The sequence below is a fragment of the Entelurus aequoreus genome, linkage group LG07, assembly GCF_033978785.1.
Source record: "Entelurus aequoreus isolate RoL-2023_Sb linkage group LG07, RoL_Eaeq_v1.1, whole genome shotgun sequence".
Taxonomy (NCBI): domain Eukaryota; kingdom Metazoa; phylum Chordata; class Actinopteri; order Syngnathiformes; family Syngnathidae; genus Entelurus; species Entelurus aequoreus.
The window spans coordinates 3,741,854-3,764,943 of record NC_084737.1 but is presented as its reverse complement, the minus strand read 5'-3'; the positions used below and the strand labels follow the sequence as shown (position 1 = coordinate 3,764,943).

General features: G+C 39.1%; 1 protein-coding gene across 3 annotated transcripts in view; it reads left to right on the top strand.

Annotated features, from left to right (window-relative positions):
• Window positions 1-23,090, top strand: part of mfn2 (mitofusin 2) — a 60,487-nt gene that overhangs the window by 25,425 nt on the left and 11,972 nt on the right. For 2 of the 3 annotated variants that reach the window (XM_062052418.1, XM_062052419.1), the window contains 8 exons: window positions 1,260-1,386; window positions 6,686-6,790; window positions 6,941-7,043; window positions 9,197-9,417; window positions 10,433-10,588; window positions 12,463-12,659; window positions 12,747-12,881; window positions 18,429-18,494. In XM_062052418.1, the coding sequence (XP_061908402.1) occupies window positions 1,260-1,386; window positions 6,686-6,790; window positions 6,941-7,043; window positions 9,197-9,417; window positions 10,433-10,588; window positions 12,463-12,659; window positions 12,747-12,881; window positions 18,429-18,494 (1,110 nt within the window). Of the gene's footprint in view, window positions 1-1,259; window positions 1,387-6,685; window positions 6,791-6,940; window positions 7,044-9,196; window positions 9,418-10,432; window positions 10,589-12,462; window positions 12,660-12,746; window positions 12,882-18,428; window positions 20,975-23,090 lie in introns of those variants that run through there. The other variant, XM_062052420.1, reaches the window with a different exon arrangement.

Sequence of the window (23,090 nt, the reverse complement as noted above, 5' to 3'; positions counted from 1 at the left end):
TTGATTAGATGTGCTTGATGCAGGGGTCACCAACCTTTTTGAAAGCAAGAGCTACTTCTTGGGTAGTGATTAATGCGAAGGGCTACCAGTTTGATACACACTTAAATAAATTGCCAGAAATAGCCAATTTGCTCAATTTACCTTTAACTCTATGTTATTATTAATAATTAATGATATTTACACTAGAGGAGAAAACACACAAAAAATTACAATTACATTTTGAAACATAGTCTATCTTCAATTTCGACTCTTTAAAATTCAAAATTCAACCGAAAAAAAAGAAGAGAAAAACTAGCTAATTCGAATCTTTTTGAAAAAATTAAAAAAATAATTTATGGAACATCATTAGTAATTTTCCTGATTAAGATTAATTTTAGGATTTTGATGACATGTTTTAAATAGGTTAAAATCCAATCTGCACTTTGTTAGAATATATAACAAATTGGACCAAGCTATATTTCTAACAAAGACAAATCATTATTTCTTCTAGATTTTCCAGAACAAACATTTTTCAAAGAAATTCAAAAGACTTTGAAATAAGATTTAAATTTGATTCTACAGATTTTCTAGATTTGCCAGAATATTTTTTTTTGAATTTTAATCATAATAAGTTTGAAGAAATATTTCACAAATATTCTTCGTCGAAAAAACAGAAGCTAAAATAAAGAATTAAATTAAAATGTATTTATTATTCTTTACAATAAAAAATAAATTTACCGTACTTGAACATTGGTTTAAATTGTCAGGAAAGAAGAGGAAGGAATTTAAAAGGTAAAAAGGTATATGTGTTTAAAAATCCTAAAATAATTTTTAAGGTTGTATTTTTTCTCTAAAATTGTCTTTCTGAAAGTTATAAGAAGCAAAGTAAAAAAATTAATGAATTTATTTAAACAAGTGAAGACCAAGTCTTTAAAATATTTCCTTGGATTTTCAAATTCTATTGAGTTTTGTCTCTCTTAGAATTAAAAATGTCGAGCAAAGCGAGACCAGCTTGCTAGTAAATAAATAAAATTTAAAAAAAATAGAGGCAGCTCACTGGTAAGTGCTGCTATTTGAGCTATTTTTAGAACAGGCCAGCGGGCTACTCATCTGGTCCTTACGGGCTACCTGGTGCCCGCGGGCACCACGTTGGTGACCCCTGGCTTGATGGATAGAAATTGTCACTCCATTGTATTCATTTGAAACTAACATTTATGTTATCACAGACTTGTTACCACCGTGCCTAAACATCTATTGTGTAACATAATGTGCATCTGTAGGGTCTACTGTCTTGAGACCAAAGAAGACCGTCAAGAGCGACTGGAGTTTATCGACAAGCAGTTGGACCTACTGACTATGGACTGTAAGACCAAGATCAAGAAGATCACAGAGGAGGTGGAGAGGCAGGTGAGCAACAATACGCTACAGCAGGCCTGGGCAATTATTTTGCTTTGGGGGGGCCAAATTTAGAGAAAAACATGTGTCTGGGGGCCAATATATCTATTTTTAGGAACACTAATACAAAACCTCACAATAATGTCTAAATGCTAAAAATGTTATGACAGACTGCCTTAAAAAACGAATGGAATTTTACATTTTTTTACTGAATGAGACAACCAGAATGTACATGAAAATAAAGAATGTGGGAATTACAATATTAACTATGAAGGATAAAACACTATTATTGACAACATATGAACATCACACCCCCTCTCCATCCACATATTTTACAATCAAGTGAAACGCAACAAAAATGCAACAAACACAGCCAAATATGAACGCGAAGGGTAAAAAAACCCCACCTACAATCTAATATATGTGATATATCACTAAGCTTTAGAACTTTGTTGTAAAAATCTCCTTCCGCGTCTGTCCCTGACACCCACATTTCAGGCTGATACTCCCCACCCACACTGCTTGGTGCCTCGTCTGAGCTGACCATGACCATGACCATAGTAACTAATTAGATGACCATAGCAACTAATTTGATGACCATAGCAACTAATTTGATGACCATAGTAACTAATTAAATGACCATAGAAACTAATTAGATGACCATAGTAACTAATTAGATGACCATAGTAACTACTATATAATGCAAAGTCGCAGATTCCAGCCATTGAAATACTTTGTATAGTTGAAGACTTACGGCCATTAGAAAACATCACTGCACATCATAAAAGCAGCTACACTTTCCATCTTAACGATTTAAAAAAAAAATGATTTGGGAATGTCTGGCGGGCCAGATTGAAAAGCTTAACGGGCTGCATGTGGCCCCCGGGCCTTAATTTGCCCAGATCTTCACTACAGTGTACAGGCACATGTTGTGCTACTACCTCTATTAATCAAATGTAAACAACAGTGTTTCCCACACATTCATTTATTTGTGGCTGGCCGCCACGAAAGAATTACGTCCGCCACAAAAAAAAAAAAAAAAAAAATTTTAATTTAAATTTTTTTTTTTTTTGTCCTGTCCAGCTTCTCAGGCAAATCATATAGTTGATGTAGATGCCCATATAGGCTGTTCACATTTACTTTACAAAAGAGAAGTGTAGGATACTTCTCTTGTTGCCTTATTTGTATTTGACCACTACTGTTTTCTGTTTATTTGTTACTGAATGTGGCAGGACACCTCTGCCTCTGTTTCACTTTATGTTGCTGGTAAATAATATGGTTGTAGTAGTAGGCTAAAGTTAAATTATTTAGTATGCACTACTTAAAGGGGCAGAGCTTTAAGAGACATTTTAGCTTTTATATTTTATAAGATATATTTTTTGTAAGAACCACAATTAATAAATATGTTTCAGTGAATAACTTATTGTTCAAATCTGTATATAAATATGTACATAAAGTGTTGTAATTATATTGTAAAATGGATGGATGGATGGACGTTTAAAACAAAACTGTTATTATTAATTAGTAAGTATACATTTTTTGAGCCTTTTTAGAGAAAATCATATTATTGTAGTAAATTATGCAAATTACTTGATGATGTCATGATGACCACGCCCATAACCACGCCCCCACCGCCACAGGTATCTTGGCAGTTTATGGGAAACACTGAACAAGAATGTCTACATGACTATAGGGGTGTCCCCATTCCATATTGATATGGGTTACATATCCGCAAAAGAAAACCCAGCAGCTACACAACAGCTAAGCACACAATAGCACACAAGTTTGACATGTATACACAAGTGTCCTTAATTGAACAATATTGCAGTGCAAAACGGCACATTTGCCAATATAAACAAGTATCAAATAAATATAGTTGCATAGTACTTACACATACAAAATCTCCAACACAGAAGTGTATTAGAAAGTATCCGGTAACAAATGTGTCCGCATCATTCAATGTACTACGTCATGAACTTAACTTAAAGGGGTCCCTTTATGCACAACCAACTTTTTTAACCCGATGGTACCTGTTTTTGTGTATTTAGGATCTACGTAAGTCTCGAAAATTTCAAATCAAGCCATTGAGGCATTGTGGAGATATTTATAAAATACTTTTGCCTACCTTCATACTTTATATTATCAAGTAATTTGCTTATCTGACCTGTAGCATTAGCGGATATCTTCATATATGGTAGAAATTTCCTTGAAGACCTTTTGTGCGAGTCTGCCATTGTAGACTTCGCTGTAGTCAATAAACTCCTCCTTTTTCTATTTCCTTTAGTTGTGGGGCAAACTGGCTCATACGTGCACATGCACCCTCTGCTGTTGCCATTTCTAATACAAAAAGCGTATACATTTCAATTTTATGTCTGTCAGTAAACTCCATTTGGAAGCGCTAAAAACTACAACATGGCCGACAAGGGAAAGATGCAGTCGAAGTGGAGGCACATAAAACTATGCGTTCTGAAGAGACAGTCAGAAAGCGGTGTGTAAAACATCATCTATGCAAAATGTCGACCAAAGAACCGATCGTGATAGCTAAATGCTTCCCATAGAGGTAGGAATCTTTGGGCACCTCACCATTCAAGAGTTAAGATTCGATTAAAAATCCATTATTGAAGTATCTTTAATTTATGTACAGTACAGACCAAAAGTTTGGACACACCTTCTCCCCTCAATGCATTTTCTTTATTTTCATGACTATTTACATTGTAGATTGTCACATCAAAACTCCGACACCTATGAAGTGAAAACCATTTCAGGTGACTACCTCTTGAAGCTCATGGAGAGAATGCCAAGAGTGTGCAAAGCAGTAATCGGAGCAAAGGGTGGCTATTTTGAAGAAACTAGAATATAAAACACGTTTTCACCTTTCACCTTTTTTGTTAAGTACATAATTCCACATGTGTTCATTCATAGTTTTGATGTGACAATCTACAATGTAAATAGTCATGAAAATAAAGAAAACACATTGAATGAGGAGGTGTGTCCAAACTTTTGTCCTGTAATGTACAAACCCCGTTTCCATATGAGTTGGGAAATGGTGTTAGATGTAAATATAAACGGAATACAATGATTTGCAAATCCTTTTCAAGCCATATTCAGTTGAATATGCTACAAAGACAACATATTTGATGTTCAAACTCATAAACAATTATTTTTTTGCAAATAATCATTAACTTTAGAATTTGATGGCAGCAACACGTGACAAAGAAGTTGGGAAAGGTGGCAATAAATACTGATAAAGTTGAGGAATGCTCATCAAACACTTATTTGGAACATCCCACAGGTGAACAGGCAAATTGGGAACAGGTGGGTGCCATGATTGGGTATAAGAGTAGATTCCATGAAATGCTCAGTCATTCACAAACAAGGATGGGGCGAGGGTCACCACTTGGTCAACAAATGCCTGAGCAAATTGTTGAACAGTTTAAGAACAACCTTTCTCAAGCAGCTATTGCAAGGAATTTAGGGATTTCACCATCTACGCTCCGTAATATCATCAAAGGGTTCAGAGAATGTGGAGAAATCACTGCACGTAAGCAGCTAAGCCCGTGACCTTCCATCCCTCAGGCTGTACTGCATCAACAAGCCACATCAGTGTGTAAAGGACATCACCACATGGGCTCAGGAACACTTCAGAAACCCACTGTCAGTAACTACAGTTGGTCGCTACATCTGTAAGTGCAAGTTAAAACTCTCCTATGCAAGGCGAAAACCGTTTATCAACAACACCCAGAAACGCCGTCGGCTTGGCTGGGCCTGAGCTCATCTAAGATGGACTGATACAAAGTGGAAAAGTGTTCTGTGGTCTGACGAGTCCACATTTCAAATTGTTTTTGGAGACTGTGGACGTCGTGTCCTCCGGACCAAAGAGGAAGAGAACCATCCGGATTGTTCTAGGCGCAAAGTGTAAAAGGCAGCATGTGTGATGGTATGGGGGTGTATTAGTGGCCAAGACATGGGTAACTTACACATCTGTGAAGGCACCATTAATGCTGAAAGTTACATACAGCTTTTGGAGCAACATATGTTGCCATCCAAGCAACGTTACCATGGACGCCCCTGCTTATTTCAGCAAGACAATGCCAAGCCACGTGTTACATCAAGGTGGCTTCATAGTAAAAGAGTGCGGGTACTAGACTGGCCTGCCTGTAGTCCAGACATTGAAAATGTGTGGCACCTAAAATAGCAGAAGGGAGACTGTTGAACAACTTAAGCTGTACATCAAGCAAGAATGGGAAAGAATTCCACTTCAAAAATGTGTCTCCTCACTTCCCAAACCTTTACTGAGTGTTGTTAAAAGGAAAGGCCATGTAACACAGTGGTGAACATGCCCTTTCCCAACTACTTTGGCACGTGTTGCAGCCATGAAATTCTAAGTTAATGATTATTTGCAAAAAAAAATAAAGTTTATGAGTTTGAACATCAAATATGTTGTCTTTGTAGCATATTCAACTGAATATGGCTTGAAAAGGATTTGCAAATCATTGTATTCCGTTTATATTTACATCTAACACCATTTCCCAACTCATATGGAAACGGGGTTTGTACATGGATGCAGTTTTACATTTCTATTCGTTTAACTAAATAAGCGTTTATCACTTGCAACTTCAAAAAACAGTGCATTTGTAATAAGAAACTGTTAAATAATTTAAACGAATGGAAATGTGTGCACTGCGATGTGGTGGCGACTTGTCCAGGGTGTACCCCGCCTTCCGCCCGATTGTAGCTGAGATAGGCTCCAGCGCCCCCCGCGACCCCAAAAGGGAATAAGCGGTAGAAAATGGATGGATGGATGGAAATGTGTGCAAAACTGGAAGTTAATTGCCCTAAAATAAAGGAGCTGGTGAGGTGGCTCGCTGCAAGATTCTGTCAGACAAATTTTAGAACTGTCTGCATGACTTTATTTACAATAACTAAAGTGATTATCGATTATTGACGTTTACTAATGTATTTTATAATCGGCCATGTCAGAATGGACTATATATCTGGCTTTTTTTAAAATTGTTTTTCCTCTGTTAGGTCACTGCCACTAATATTTGTAATATGGCTCCATCCATTTGCTTTTTTTGCACTCTCTACTCAGAGCCACGTAAAGGGGCATCTTTTTATTGTTGTCCTCCACAGAATGATCTTCCATGTTGAGTTATTAGTTTTTAAACAGTAGACCAGTGTCTGCTCCTACATGTCTAACAGCACAGTGCACATTTTGCCAAACAAACAAATGACTAGTTGACCTTTCTGGGATGATGTAAATACCCAACATGGAGAAGAAGTGACATCCATGTTCTGTGCTTGTGTCCAGGTGTCTAATTGCATGGCGGAAGAAATCAGGAAGCTCCACGTTCTAGTAGATGATTTTCACATGGACTTCCACCCATCCTCAGTGGTCCTGAAAGTCTACAAGAAAGTGAGTTCCAGCACACTTTCAAAAGTTATTTTCTTGCTCAATTTCGGTATGCATTGAGGTCAGTAAACCTGCTTTTTTGGATGCATCTGGAGAACAAAGAGACTATCATTACATTGTCAAAGTAAAAAAATCCTATTTTTTCTTTGCTAGGAACTCCACCGGCATATAGAAGAGTGTTTGGGCCAGAACATGTCAGAGAGGTGCTCCACCACCATCACCGGCGCTCTTCAAACCACACAGGCAGACATGATAGGTAACAATATCCAACCCAGCCGACTGCAAAATACCATACATGTCCAAAGTGTTGTACAAATACTATAACAAGTGGAATAAAAGAGCAAACAGTTCAAATGTAACGAGATAAACTTGCAACGTTGACTCTAATCACACAAAGCTGCCATGCAGGCTGGTTTTTTTCTTTAAAGCTGTCACGGCTCCAAAAATATTAATGAATTAAAATCAGTGTTTCAGGGTTTCCCACACATTCATTTATTTGTGGCGGCCCGCCACGAAAGAATTACGTCCGCCACAAACAAACAAAAAAAAGAAATAAAAAAAAAAAGAAAACATTTTTTTATTTATTTTTTTTTGTCCTCTCCAGCTTCTCAGGCAAATCATATAGTTGATGTAGATGCACATATCGGCTGATCAGAATTACTTTACAAAAGAGAAGTGTAGGATACTTCTCTTGTTGCCTTATTTGTATTTGACTTTATTAAATGTATTTATATTAGAAACACAACATGTGTATATAACAAAGGGTGCAAAGTGTGCAGGCAGTAGGAAACACATGGTTAAGTGTAGGGAGTAAAACTGATGGCAGTCTAAAGTTCAAGATTTTTGGAGCTCTTTGTTCAGTGGATCAGATGTTTGATGAAGCTCTGTGTCTATCTACCACCACTACTGTGTCCTGTTTATTTGTTACTGACTGTGGCAGGACACCTGTTTCACTTTATGTTGAACTTTAGCCTACTACTACAAGCATATTATTTACCAGTATGCACTAATTAAAGGGGCAGAGCTTTGAGACATTTTAGCTTTTATATTTTATAAGATGTATTTTTTGTAAGAACCACAATTAATAAATATATTTCAGTGAATAACTTATTGTTCAAATCTGTATATAAATATCTACATAAAGTGTTGTAATTATATTGTAAAATGGATGGATGGATGGACGTTTAAAACAAAACTGTTATTATTAATTAGTAAGTATACATTTTTTGAGCCTTTTTAGAGAAAATCAAATCATTGTAGTAAATTATGCAAATTACTCGATGATGTCATGGTGACCACGCCCATAGCCACGCCCCCACCGCCACAGGTATCTTGGCAGTTTATGGGAAACACTGAAGGTTCCAAGTACTACACATCAGAAATTACACTTTGAAATATTTTTTTGGGGGGGGAAATATTGCATATTTTGTGGTTTTTGCCAAACTAAGTTCTCTTTGACAAAAAGACCAATACCAAACAACAACAAAAACATGAAAAATGAATAAACTTATTTTGGATTGATAGATCTGAAGTGTTGAAAGTTAAAAAAATAAATGTACGACTTATTTTTTTAAACTTTTATGAGTCGGGCTGTTGGATCCCCAATAATTTGAAGTTTAAAAACTGTCCTTAGTCAAAAAAATAATTATAAACTAAAATCAATGTTGTTCTTAATTATTGATTTATGCTAGGCTCCAATTCCACTTTGACATTTTTTAGGGATAAATATTGCATATTTGGTGTTTTTGCCACAAAAAACTGTGTGTGACAAAAAAGGACAAACAACATAAAAAAATTGCCAAAAGTCTCATTATGGACAGAGAGACCTGAAGTTGATGGAGAGCAGTGACTCACAAAAGTTTGGTGGACAAAATGAGACAAAGGAAGGAGTGACATAAAACACGTCTTTCTGTGGCAGCGTCGGAGAAAGGTGTACATGTAAACAAACTACGATGCGTTCAAGGACCGCCAAAATTAGTAGGACAAAACGGCGCTCGTCAAATTCTCATCAGTCAAGCATGTCTAATATAAACAGTAGGATTTCTAACAATTAGGAAAGTTTGTGTCATGTTTGCTCTCTTACAGAAACAATATTAAAACAAAAATTATATTTTTTCCACCATCTTTTCCATTTTCATACATTTTTGAAAAAGCTCCAGGGAGCCACTAGGGCGGTGCTAAAGAGCCGACTGCGGGTTGCTGACCCACGTTCTAAGGTGGTGCAACATCCAAAGCTCCTGAACTAAGTATTTGAACAAACACACCTGTCCAGCAGTGCAGAACATCTCCTGACAGTTCAGCAAACTTCAGATCAAACTCCTCATTTTTTGTCCGCTCCCTCAGACTAAGAATTATTGTTTGAATTGTGGACTTCTGGGTCAAAGTGTGAATTGTTTTGTGTCTGTGCAGAGGGTCTGAAGCCTCTCCTTCCCAGTCCAGTCAGAGAGCAGGTGGACAAACTGGTCCCTCGCCAGTGCTTCAGTCTGAGTTATGACCTGGCGTGTGACAAGCTATGCAGCGACTTCCAGGAGGACATCAGCTTCCACTTCTCTTTGGGCTGGACCATGCTGGTCAGCCGCTTCCTAGGGCCCAAGAACACCCGGCGGGCCCTCATGGGCTACAGTGATCAGGTATGTCGCAACTTCATCTACACTTGCAAAATTGCACACATGAAAAACAGTCAAACAATACAAGTAACATATTTTCGGACCATAGGGCGCACCGTATTATAAGGTGCACTGCCGATGAATGGTCTATTTTTGATCTTTTTTCATACAAAAGGCGCATTAAAGGAGTCATATTATTATGACTTTTTTTCTAAAAGTAAAAGACTTCCTTGTGGTCTACATAACATGTAATGGTGGTTCTTTGCTCAAAATGTTGCATACCGTATTTCCTTGAATAGCCGCAGGGGCGCTAATTAATTTAAAACCTCCTGTCACTCCTGCGCTTACCAGAAGCCTGCGGGATGGCCAAGCATGCGCTAATTATTTTAAAACCTCTTCTCACTCCGGCGCTTATCTTATCATGAAAAGCACATTTAATAAAAAAACTTTACTATTGTCTTACCTTTAGGTATAAATGAGTCCATGCCAGTTCCTTTTGAAGAAAAGCATCGATATAGAAGTCTTCCTTATCTTTCTTCAGTTTTAAAAGTCTCTCTGTCTCGATGGAGATCTTTCTTTTAAGTATTACCTCCTGCTTTGATTGAAAGTCCAGTTTAGAAAACTGTTTTATTTTAGATATGTAATCCTCCATGGTAAAAGTCCAAGCAAACAATGGCTGCGCACTCTTGCTGTCGGTTGTCTTCTTCTGCTGCACGGGTCTTCTGCAGTACCAGCAGTCGCAAGAACGATCACTAGCGCCCTCTACCACCAGGAGGCGGGAGTCATTTAATGACTCATATTTGACCCGGCGGAAGTGCCAAGCATGCGCTAATTATTTTGCGAAACGAGTTTGACACTGCTGTAATTCGAGGCATGCGAATACCATATTCCCGGCGCTAATTCAAGGAAATACGGCAGATGATGTTTTACACATCATCTTCAAGTCACTTTCTGACAGTCTCTTCATGATCTACTACTTGACTGACAAAATAAAAGCAGATAAGAAGTAGCTTGTTAAACAAACCATCTTCTCCTCCAGATTCCTCGGTCCATGGCACTGACCCCGGTCAGCACCAGCATGCCTCCCTTCCCGCAAAACTCCATGACCCAGGAGGAGCTGATGGTCTCCATGGTGACGGGACTTGCCTCCCTGACGTCTCGCACCTCCATGGGCGTCCTTGTAGTCGGTGGTGTGGTGAGGACACGCTCTCTCATGACCTCCATGAAATATACACGCATCATGACGAGGGTTGCAAAATTCCGGGAATATTCAAAGTTGGAAACTTCCCATTGGAATGAATGGGAATAAACATTGAATGCAACATGCTACATCTTGCAGCATGATTATTAGCTAAAACAACCTGATTTCATGCAAATTCAGTAGAATTTCAACCCTGCACTGTGCATTCCTCCATCACACGTGCAGATAATTCCCAGCATGCTACACACTACAGCAGGGCTATTGAGGCCACACTAGTATTTGAGCCCAAGGACTTCATCCAGTCAGGTAAGTGTTGATGGGGTAAATATATTTGATCTATGGTATTTAAGTGTAATAGAGGTGTAATTGCTTGTTACTGTATGACTGTAGACTACTCCAGCAGACTAGCTGTTCCTGTACTTGTTCAATGATTTTGGAGCCAATATCTCTAGCTAGCTAGGTTTATGTACCACCACAGTCTCATAATGAAGTAAAATATGTCTCCGTTAGCTGAGATGCTAATTTTCTCTATGTTAAATCCCATTCAGTTATGCCAACAACATTAGCGATCCAAATTGACCTTTCTTGTGATGTGTAAAGTTCAAGTAGCAAATACTAAATCAAAAGGTGTAGTTTCCTCTGCCTTCTGTTCTGCTAGCCCAGGGGTTGGCAACCCAAAATGTTGAAAGAGCCATATTGGACCAAAAATACAAAAACAAATCTGTCCAGAGCCGCAAAAAATTAAAAGCCATATTACATGTATCATGAGATATAAATTTAATTAAGAGGACTTAAAGGAAACTAAATGACCTAAAAAAAAAAACTACAAATGAGGCATAATGATGCAATATGTACATATAGCTAGCCTAAATAGCATGTTAGCATCGATTAGCTTGCAGTCATGCAGTGACCAAATATGTCTGATTAGCACTCCACACAAGTCAATAACATCAACAAAACTCACCTTTGTGCACTCGTGTACAACGTTAAAAGTGTGGTGGACAAAATGAGACAGAAAAAGAGGTGGCATAAAACACGTCCTAGAAATTCAGAGAAAGTTATACATGTAAACAAACTATACGGTGAGTTCAAGGACCGCCAAAATTAGTAGGACAAAACGGCGCTCGCCAAATACTCGAATCAGTGAAGCATGTTTAATACAAACAGTGTGATTTATAACAATTAGGGAGGTTTGTGTCATGTTTGTCCTCCTACAGAAACCATACTAAAACAAAAAAATAGATTTTTTTCCCCTCATCTTTTTCCATTCTTCATACATTTTTGAAAAATCTCCAGAGAGCCACTAGGGTGGCGCTAAAGAGCCGCGGGTTGCCGACCCCCGTGCTAGCCATTCTGTTGTCATACAAGAATGTAGCTTATAGTTTGATTTAGCATGCTGATTGACTGTTCATTTATTCATCTTTCTAGCCTATTTCTATTTATTTGTCTATCAGTCAAATATTTTTAAAGACTACTCCAGTTGTTTAGCTGACTATTTATATCTGTGTGTGGCATTGCATTAGTCTTTTACAAGATTAAATCAATACAAAGAGAATAATGCCACGTGCACTATCTGATGTGTGGAGACATTTCACCCCAACTAATGTAGGTGGAAAGGTGGTGTACATTTGCAAGTAGTGTGCAAAGAGCTACGTCAGGTATGCCACAAAGATGCAGCAGCATACAGACAAGTGCCCAATAATATATCATTATTGGAATTCCCCATTCATTCCCATGGACGGTGTCCAACTTTGAATAAACAAAAAATGGTCAAAATGTCCAAACTTCCCGTGGTAAATTTCCGGAAATTTACCGGCAACTTTCCACCCCTTTGGAACATTAATCATGACACGTCTGTGTGTGGGCAGATCTGGAAGGCCGTGGGCTGGCGTCTGATTGCCTTGTCCGTGGGTCTCTACGGCCTCCTTTTTGTCTACGAGCGCCTCACCTGGACCACCAGGGCCAAGGAGCGTGCGTTCAAGAGACAGTTTGTGGAGTACGCCAGTGAGAAGCTGCAGCTCATCGTCAGCTACACGGGCTCCAACTGCAGCCACCAAGTCCAGCAGTGAGCGCTTGCTTGCACACGCACGTAACGCATCGTCCTGTGTGGGAGTGATGTCACTAACCTCTCTTTGCCCACCTGCTCGTCCAGAGAGCTCGCCGGGGTGTTTGCTCAGCTCTGCCAGCAGGTGGACGTGACCCGGCAGAACCTTGAGGACGAGATGACCGAGATGAACGGCAAGATTGAGCTGCTGGACGCCATGCAGAGCAAAGCCAAGCTGCTGCGGTAAGAACATAGTGCATGCAACGCATTTCTTATCAACGTTTAACTCTTAGGACATTACGCTTCCTTTAAAATCTTTCTCAGTGTGAACATGAAATATCTTGTCTTTGCAGTCTATTCAATTGAATATAAGTTGAAAAGGATTTGTTGTATTCTCTTTTTATTGACCGTTTACACAACGTGACAACTTCCCTGCTTTTGTACATACCGGCCATTTGCAGTGAAGTTATCTCAAGGCAGCTGGTCTACAACCACATTTCTCATACGTTAAAGGCCTACTGAAAGCCACTACTAGCGACCACGCAGTCTGATAGTTTATATATCAATGATGACATCTTAACATTGTGAATTATATTTATATAGCGCTTTTCTCTAGTGACTCAAAGCGCTTTACATAGTGAAAACCCAATATCTAAGTTACATTTAAACCAGTGTGGGTGGCACTGGGAGCAGGTGGGTAAAGTGTCTTGCCCAAGGACACAACAGCAGTGACTAGGATGGTGGAAGCGGGGATCGAACCTGCAACCCTCAGGTTGATGGCACGGCCACTCTACCAACCGAGCTATACCGCCCAGCCCAACATTGCAACACATGCCAATACGGCCGGGTTAACTTATAAAGTGACATTTTACATTTCCCGGGAAATATCCGACTGAGAATGTCTCGGTATGATGACGTTTACACGTGACGTCAATCGTTGAAGGAGACATTTTGGAATAGCACGGTCGCCAGCTTAAATCGTCTGTTGTCATCGCTAAATTCCACAGTATTCTGGACATCTGTGTCGGTGAATCTTTTGCAATTTGTTTAATGAACAATGAAGACTGCGAAGAAGAAAGTTGTTGGTGGGATCGGTGTATTAGCGGCTGGCTGCAGCAACACAACCAGGAGGACTTTGAGTTGACGCGCTAGCCGACGCTAGCCGCCGACCGCACCGATGATCGGGTGAAGTCCTTTGTCGCGCCGTCGATCGCTGGAACGCAGGTGAGCTCGGGTGTTGATGAGCAGATGAGGGCTGGCGTAGGTGGAGAGCTAATGTTTTTAGCATAGCTCTGTCAAGGTCCCGTAGCTAAGTTAGCTTCAATGGCGTTGTTAGCAACAGCATTGCTAGCCTTCGCCAGGCTGGACAGCATTAACCGTGTGGTTACAGGTCCAGGGTTTAGTTCAGTGTCTCCTGATAGTAGAGGTAATAATAATATTGTTGATCTTCTGTCTATCCTTCCAGTCAGGGGCATGTTTTTTCTGTTTCTATCCGCAGTTAAGCACGAAGTTATCACGTTAGCTCCGAAGCTAAAGTGCTTCACCGATGTATTGTCGTGGAGATAAAAGTCACTGTGAATGTCCATTTCGCGTTCTCGACTCTCGTTTTCAAGAGGATATAGTATCCCAGGTGGTTTAAAATACAAATCCGTGATCCACAATAGAAAAAGGAGAGAGTGTGGAATCCAATGAGCCAGCTTGTACCTAAGTTACGGTCAGAGCGAAAAAAGATACGTCCTGCACTGCACTCTAGTCCTTCACTGTAACGTTCCTCATCCACAAATCTTTCATCCTCGCTCAAATTAATGGGGTAATCGTCGCTTTCTCGGTCCGAATCGCTCTCGCTGCTGGTGTAAACAACGGGGAAATGTGAGGAGCCTTTCAACCTGCGACGTCACGCTACTTCCGCTACAGGCAAGGCTTTTTTTTATCAGCGACCAAAAGTTGCGAACTTTAGCATCGATGTTCTCTACTAAATCCTTTCAGAAAAAATATGGCAATATCGCGAAATGATCAAGTATGACACATAGAATGGATCTGCTATCCCCGTTTAAATAAGAAAATTTCATTTCAGTAGGCCTTTAAAGAAAATGCCACACAAGAACGTAATCCAAGGAAAAGTACTAAGAAAACCAAAGTTCAATTTTTGTGTGTGTGCAGAACACAGATCACAATTTGGCATGTGAAATGTCCGCGGAAATCCAAGTTTTTGAACGTTAATTTCAACCTCAAAATATCACTTCCGCGTTTTTCCGATTAAATATTGTAGCGTGTAAGGATCGCAGTGGAAGGAGGCGTGTCCCACTTTGTTTTCTTGCCAGCAATGGAGCAGGAAATAAACATCTGTGGCTTCTCAGTGCAACACACAACACCGGAAATGTGTCCCGGGAAAACCCGTCCGACCGGAACTCTCTCTATAAAAGTTCCGTGGGTGAATTATGTAAACTCACTACAATATTCCAAAAAATTTATTAAAACAGAATTTTCTGAAGGCTGTGCTCAGCCGCAGCCACTTGCTGTTCTTCCCGCCTAAACGCCGCACTGACTTGCAGGAAAGTGAGACCACGGAGCGCCAAAACAAGTTCAGTGTTTTTCAACCTTTTTGGAGCCAAGGCACGTTTTTTGCCTTGGAAAAATGTGGAGGCACACCACCAGCAGAAATGTGGAGGCACACCACCAGCAGAAATCATTCAAAAACTAAACTCAGATGACAGTAAAAAAAGTTTTGTCGCAATTGTTGGATATGACTTTTGTCCTTGCGATGAGATGGCGACTTGTCCAGGGTGTAGCCCGCCTTCCGCCCGATTGTAGCTGAGATAGGCTCCAGCACCCCCCAAAAGGGATAAGCGGTAGAAAATGGATGGATGGATGGACTTTAAAGCATAACCAAGCATGCATCACTATAGCTCTTGTCTCAAAGTAGGTGTACTGTCACCACCTGTCACATCACACCCTGACTTATTTGGACTTTTTTGCTGTTTTCCTGTGTGTAGTGTTTTACTTCTTGTCTTGCGCTCCTATTTTGGTGGCTTTTTCTCTTTTTTTTGGCATTTTCCTGTAGCAGTTTCATGTCTTCCTTTGAGCGATATTTCCCACATCTACTTTGTTTTAGCAATCAAGAATATTTCAGTTATTTTCATCCCTCTTTGTGGGGACATTGTTGATTGTCATATCATGTTCGGATGTACTTTGTGGACGCCGTCTTAGTTCCACAGTAAGTCTTTGCTGTCGTCCAGCATTCTGTTTTTGTTTACTTTGTAGCCAGTTCAGTTTTAGTTTGGTTCTGCATAGCCTTCCCTAAGCTTCAATGCCTTTTCTTAGGGGCACTCACCTTTTGTTTATTTTTGGTTTAAGCATTAGACACCTTTTTACCTGCACGCTGCCTCCCACTGTTTCCCACATCTACAAAGCAATTAGCTACCTGCTGCCACCTACTGATATGGAAGAGTATTACACGGTTAGCTCTAGACAGCACCGACACTCAACAACAACACATCATTTGCAGACTAGAATTACTGCTTTGCAAAACATATTTTTAACCCAAATAGGTGAAATTAGATCATCTCCCACAGCACACCAGACTGTATCTCACTATTATTAATAGCCTGCGAGAAAATATATGTTTGACATGACGATGTAAACCGAGGTCACAACACCGGACGTGTATTTCCTGAGGGGGCGTGGCTGTAAGAGTTTTTTGCATGCATGTTATTGAATTTTACATTGAATTTTCAATGATAATTTTATGTTACTAAATTACACAAATATATAATTGATGTGGTACATGACTTTGGAGATGTAATTGTCAAAAAGCCAACCAAAAGTAGTTTGTAGATGAGAATAAATGTAAAGGTAAAATATCATGCAGAAATGCACTTAATTGCAGGAAATGTAGTCTTGATGTTCAAAATGTCTTTTCGGGGCTTGCAGGGCAGAACTTTGTGCCAATGTTCCTCTTTTTTTGCCAGTTTTCTAGTTTTTCTCCAAGGGTGCTCACATGCCTGCGATGTTTGTAACTTCACTTGACATATTTTCCCCCTGTAAATGACGGTATGGCACAAATTAGAGGTGCAGTTTGCCACTTTTTAAAGCAAAACACATAAGAGAACCCCCTACGGCCTGCAAATAAATGTCTTTATTTCAGTGGTTCCCACAGAACAGCAATCTATTTGTGGGGCTAGGGCTGGCTGAAGACTGTATCACAATATAAGTGTTTTATATCGGTCACTATAGATAATTATTGATGTTGTTTTATGACACATCGAAAATAAGGAGCAGGAGAAAAATATCTCAAATGTAAATGTTTTCATTTCTAATGTAACCTTCTTCTGATTATCATCCTCTTCGCAATCAAGGGAGAAAGGAGAGGAAATGTCAACAAAAGCAATGAAAACCCTAAAACAATGTCAACAAAATAGTAAAATCCCATTGAACACTGAACTATAAGCTCTTAAAATGAAGGTGCAAATATATGTCAAATGTCAACAAAATGCAAATGTCAACAAATGCAACAAATGCACAAACAACAAATGCAACAAATGCAAATGTCAACAAAATAGTAAAATCCCATTGAACACTGAACTATAAGCTCTTAAAATGAAGGTGCAAATATATGTCAAATGTCAACAAAATGCAAATGTCAACAAATGCAACAAATGCACAAACAACAAATGCAACAAATGCAAATGTCAACAAAATAGTAAAATCCCATTGAACACTGAACTATAAGCTCTTAAAATGAAGGTGCAAATATACGGAATATGTAAGACAAAAGTGTGAAAATGTAAACATAGAAACCTGAGAAATATTTTCTGCAGGTTTAATGGCAGGAAGTTACAGCTGTGCTCTAAAGGGTGAGCTAAGGTGGTGTGGTATGAGGTCATGTACACACCACATTGGTCTGACTACGGTCCAAAGAGTAACAAACTGTCCAGGTGACTTTTCCTCTTTTATCCACAATTTCTTTATTTGGACTTTCTCTTCTCACTCCATGCAAACAATTAACCGCCACACAACAAGATGGCGCAACCAAACCTGATAGTTGATACTGTTACCTGATTGGCTGTTAGCGTGCCACGCCCACTGATTAGTGATCACTTCCTGTGTTGCTCGGTCACCAGAGAGCCTTTGTTCATGCAACCAACCTTGCTTTGCAAACAAAATGATCAAACCTTTTATTCAACGCAATTATTTAATTGATATGGATTACGTGTCCATTGCAATATATTTTGATATATTTTTATCGCCCAGCCCTAGCGGGGGACACATGTACTTTTTTAAAGGCTAAAAATACATCTATTTAAAGACACATCTTTGTGTGTAATTAGCATCAACACATGTTCTTCTTGATACTGCATTCTTCAGTTGTTGTGTTACTACAATGTAACACACTTTGTACACACCTGGCTTATTTACATCTCTTATTCTGCCCTCCTTCAATGAAACTGTGTTACTACAATGTAACACACTTTGTACACACCTGGCTTATTTACATCTCTTATTCTGCCCTCCTTCAATGAAACTGTGTTACTACAATGTAACACACTTTGTACACACCTGGCTTATTTACATCTCTAATTCTGCCCTCCTTCAATGAAACTGTGTTACTACAATGTAACACACTTTGTGCACACCTGGCTTATTTACATCTCTTATTCTGCCCTCCTTCAATGAAACTGTGACTGAGACTACATTTCTTTGGTGTGTTAATCACTTTCTATTAACACACAGCAATGCCTAAATGTACTCTTTTATTTCCTAATAAGCAACTTTTGTATGTTTTGGTGTTAGGAACAAGGCAGGCTGGCTGGACAGCGAGCTCAACATGTTCACCCAACAGTACCTTCACCACAGCAAGTAATGTCGCCTCTCAGATGACTATTTATTGGACTATATCATGCATCAACTACCTTAACGCTGTGATAGAAGTCCTAGCAGAGAACATTTAACCAGTTGTGACTAGCTTGGAACATGACAGACACAAGTTTCATATCATAGGCCAGGAATTATTAAATGCATGCAAAGGTTGAAGCTGGGGAAGGGACACACACACAGAGAAGGCAGGAAGGGACACACACATAGAGAAGGCAGGAAGGGACACACACATAGAGAAGGCAGGAAGGGACACACACATAGAGAAGGCAGGAAGGGACACACACATAGAGAAGGCAGGAAGGGACACACACATAGAGAAGGCAGGAAGGGACACACACATAGAGAAGGCAGGAAGGGACACACACATAGAGAAGGCAGGAAGGGACACACACATAGAGAAGGCAGGAAGGGACACACACATAGAGAAGGCAGGAAGGGACACACATAGAGAAGGCAGGAAGGGACACACACATAGAGAAGGCAGGAAGGGACACACACATAGAGAAGGCAGGAAGGGACACACACATAGAGAAGGCAGGAAGGGACACACACATAGAGAAGGCAGGAAGGGACACACACATAGAGAAGGCAGGAAGGGACACACACATAGAGAAGGCAGGAAGGGACACACACATAGAGAAGGCAGGAAGGGACACACACACAGAGAAGGCAGGGAGGTACACACACACAGAGAAGGCAGGGAGGTACACACACATAGAGAAGGCAGGAAGGTGTACACACACACACACACACACACATAGAGAAGGCAGGAAGGGACACACACATAGAGAGGGCAGGAAGGGACACACACATAGAGAAGGCAGGGAGGTACACACACACAGAGAAGGCAGGGAGGTACACACACATAGAGAAGGCAGGGAGGTACACACACACAGAGAAGGCAGGGAGGTACACACACGCAGAGAAGGCAGGGAGGTACACACACATAGAGAAGGCAGGGAGGTACACACACGCAGAGAAGGCTTCATCTCTGCATGTATGAATATTCACAACAAGAGATATGAAAGTAAAGTTCAGACTAATATTACAAAATGTGTCTTTCTATGCAACCAATCTTTTTTTTTCAGTTAAATCATTTTTTGGGTTGAATATTTTTTTGGCTGCAACTTTGTTTTTTATTTATTTGGTCTGCATATTGTTTTTTTTTTGTTTGCAAATAGTTTGATTGGCTGCAAATTGCTTTTTTTTTGTTGAAAATATTTTTTGGGGGTACCAATTTTTTTTTGAAATTACAAATATTACTTTTGGTTGCAAATATTTTTTCTGGTTTCTCCCTTTTTTTTTGGCTGCCATTCTTTTTTGGGGTTGCAAATAATTTTGTGCCGCAAATCGTTTGTTTTTTTGTTAAATTTTTTGGGGCAGTAAATTATTGTTTTGAGTTATAAATATTTGTCGTTTTATTGATTGCATATCTTTTTGCAAAACTTTCAAGGGTTACAAAAAAAATGTTGGACTACAAATCATTTTTTTGGGTCGCAAATATTTATATTGGTTCCAACTCAACTTCAGCCTTGTGGGCGGGGCCTCCTCGGAACGATATGTTATAAGCCTTTTTATTGGCCAATCTCAGATGATGGCGTGACTTCTGACTACTTCCACCTTCAAAACATTTGGAGGGAAAACAGCAAAGACTTAAGTGTGAGTGCTAGTGACAAACAACAAGGCTTTTAACTACGCTGTCAAAATAACAAGTTAACTCACGTATTTAATCCCAAAGAATTATCGCATTAATCATGCTTATACGCAGATTAATTTATTGTGACCCCACATGCCGCAAATTCCCTTCAAAATACACTCAGACAGAATTTTATCGATAGTTTGAAGCAAATAAATGACGTGAATTTAAGTAAAACATTTAGGAAAAGTGTACAAATAGTTGGCTCTTTTTTAAAATGTCATTTAAATGATTCAAAATAGAATGAACCTGTTATTATAAATGATTAATCCAAATTCACAAGTATCATTAATCAGATTTTTTTTTAATCACTTGACTCCTTCTAAGGTTGATGTTAGTCATAAACTGAAAAACATTTTTTTCACAAACCCCAAAAATTAATTGCCAACCCAAACTTTTTTGTATGAACATATTTGGGGTGATTTAAATGCATTTTTTTTTTCTTTTTTAAATGAATCTTTTTTTGTTCGGCAGCATAAAAAGACACATTTCCCTCCATATGAATATTTGATTTTCCTAACATTAAAGGAATGTTCAACATTGTTGCCACATATAGACACCTGGCTACAAATCACTGCATACAACTGAAACATGTTCTTCTTTTTTAGTATTCAACAGCAATGCAAACATCAAAAAAGGTTATTGTCACCTATTGACTGGGAAAAAGTATGATTTTGTATATATATATTTAAGAAAAATATCTTCTCTTGTGTGTAAACATGAAATGGTATTGCACAGTTGACAATTAAAGAAAATGCCACTCTGACACCACCTTATTAGTCTTATTTAGACATTTGAAGTCATTAGATGATCTTTTCCTATTTATCCAGAAGGATATTTGTCGTGTTTCTTCTTTTATTCCACAAAGACTATCATAGGAAGCATTGGAAGAAGGTCCAAGAAGATGAATATATTACAACCTTGGGTTTCAGTTGAAAAAACGAGTGACTATTGTTGCGCGCGACTAGGAATAAAACACACTGGTCACTCCCAAGTTCTTTTGGATGACATATATGTTGAGTAAAAAAGGACCCCCGAGACAGAATGATACAATATTAAGGTTTTTTTTACTAAAGCTTTAGGAGACCAGCCCTTACAACGCAACAAAGTCTAAAAGTAAGACAAAAGAAGTTAACTCTTATAGTGAGAACCCTGTACAAAGGACTCCCTCAGGGAGTCCTTTGTACAGGTTACAAAGGAACCTATTGTTTTTGTAATGTTTATTATTATTATTATTATATTATCCTTTATTTTTCTTCCGCAGCTTTGCGCACTACTTTGCCCCCCTTAACATGCTTCAAAACTCACCAAATTTTTTACACACATACAAACCCGGGTACAGCACACTTTAGTAAAAAAACCAAAGTTTTTCAAAATCAAAGTTGCGCTCTAGCGCCCCCTAGGAAGAAAACTGCCTCTAACTCCCACTAGGAAGGTCGTAGAGACATGAAACAAAAACCTGTATGTAGGTCTCACTTAGACCTACAATTCATAATTTCACTCCTTCGGGCGAAAACCAACAGGAAGTTGGCAATTTCCCCTTCAAGACAAAAAATGACTAAAAACACTCATTTTTGATTTTTGAGCTGTAATTTGACCCCCTTAAAATACTTCAAAACTCACCAAACTTCTCACACACATCGGGACTGGTGGAAATTGCGATCTAAAAAAAAAAACGAACCCCAAAACTCAAAATTGTGCTCTACATAATTTTTGCAAAAAACAGAGAAAAAAACTGCTCCTCAGAGGAAAACTCTGACAAAACTGCTTGTAACTTCCGGTAGGAACGTCTTAGAGACATGAAACAAATACCTCTATGTAGGTCTCGCCTAGACCTACATTTCATAGATTGACATCCTTCAGCAAAAATCCACAGGAAGTTTGCTATTCCTCCTTCAAAACAACATTTTTGTTACAAACGATCACCAAACATCAAACGTTATCTCCTCTGAGCGCGTTTGTCGTTTGGGCTTCAAACTGCTACAGGAGAGAGATTGAACCCTTCTGATTAAAAGTTGACGAAAGAGTTATGATTAGTGCTACCGTTTTGATTTTACGAGCCTTCAAAGACCCGCAGCACTGATGCTGCTACGGTGCCAAAAATGACAACGGAACATGCAATTTCTTCTTTTTTGTCCTCAAAATTCTACACACAATAGCCTATAATGACAATGTGAACTCAGACACAACTTCCTCTAACTCCCAGTACCAATATCGTAGAGACACGAAACAAAAACCTCTATGTAGGTCTCACTCAGGACTACCACTGGACTAAAGTATTGGGACACCTAGGACTAGCACCTGCCAAAAGGCGGACCCGACCAACGCTGCTTGCTTACAGAGAGGGATGCACCTGCTGATAAGAAGAGGGATCGTGTCCTTCACGGAACTGAACTGAATCAAATCTCCCTTTTGAGGAGTGATTCATCATGTTTGTTTGTGCAAGACACTGGACACTCCAGGACCAAATAAGGAAATCAACAACAAATAATAAGACACCAGAAATATACCAGCCACACCAACAGTTTAACAGCATAACAAACTTTGTTGGTCGTGTTCTAGACCAGCAGGTTTTTTTCCGGTGTCTTATTATCTGTTGTTGATTTCCATATTTGGTCCTGGAGCATCCAGTGTCTTGCACAAACATGACGAATCACTCCTCAAAAGGGAAGTTATAACTTACAACATACATCCATAAACGTGGATGCATATGCACAAGTGCAATATATTTATCTGTACAGTAATCTATTTATTTATATCGGCACCTTATTGATGTTTTATCCTGCACTACCATGAGCTAATGCAACGAAATGTCATTCTTATCTGTACTGTAAAGTTCAAATTTGAATGACAATAAAAAGGAAGTCTAAATCTAAGTTTGA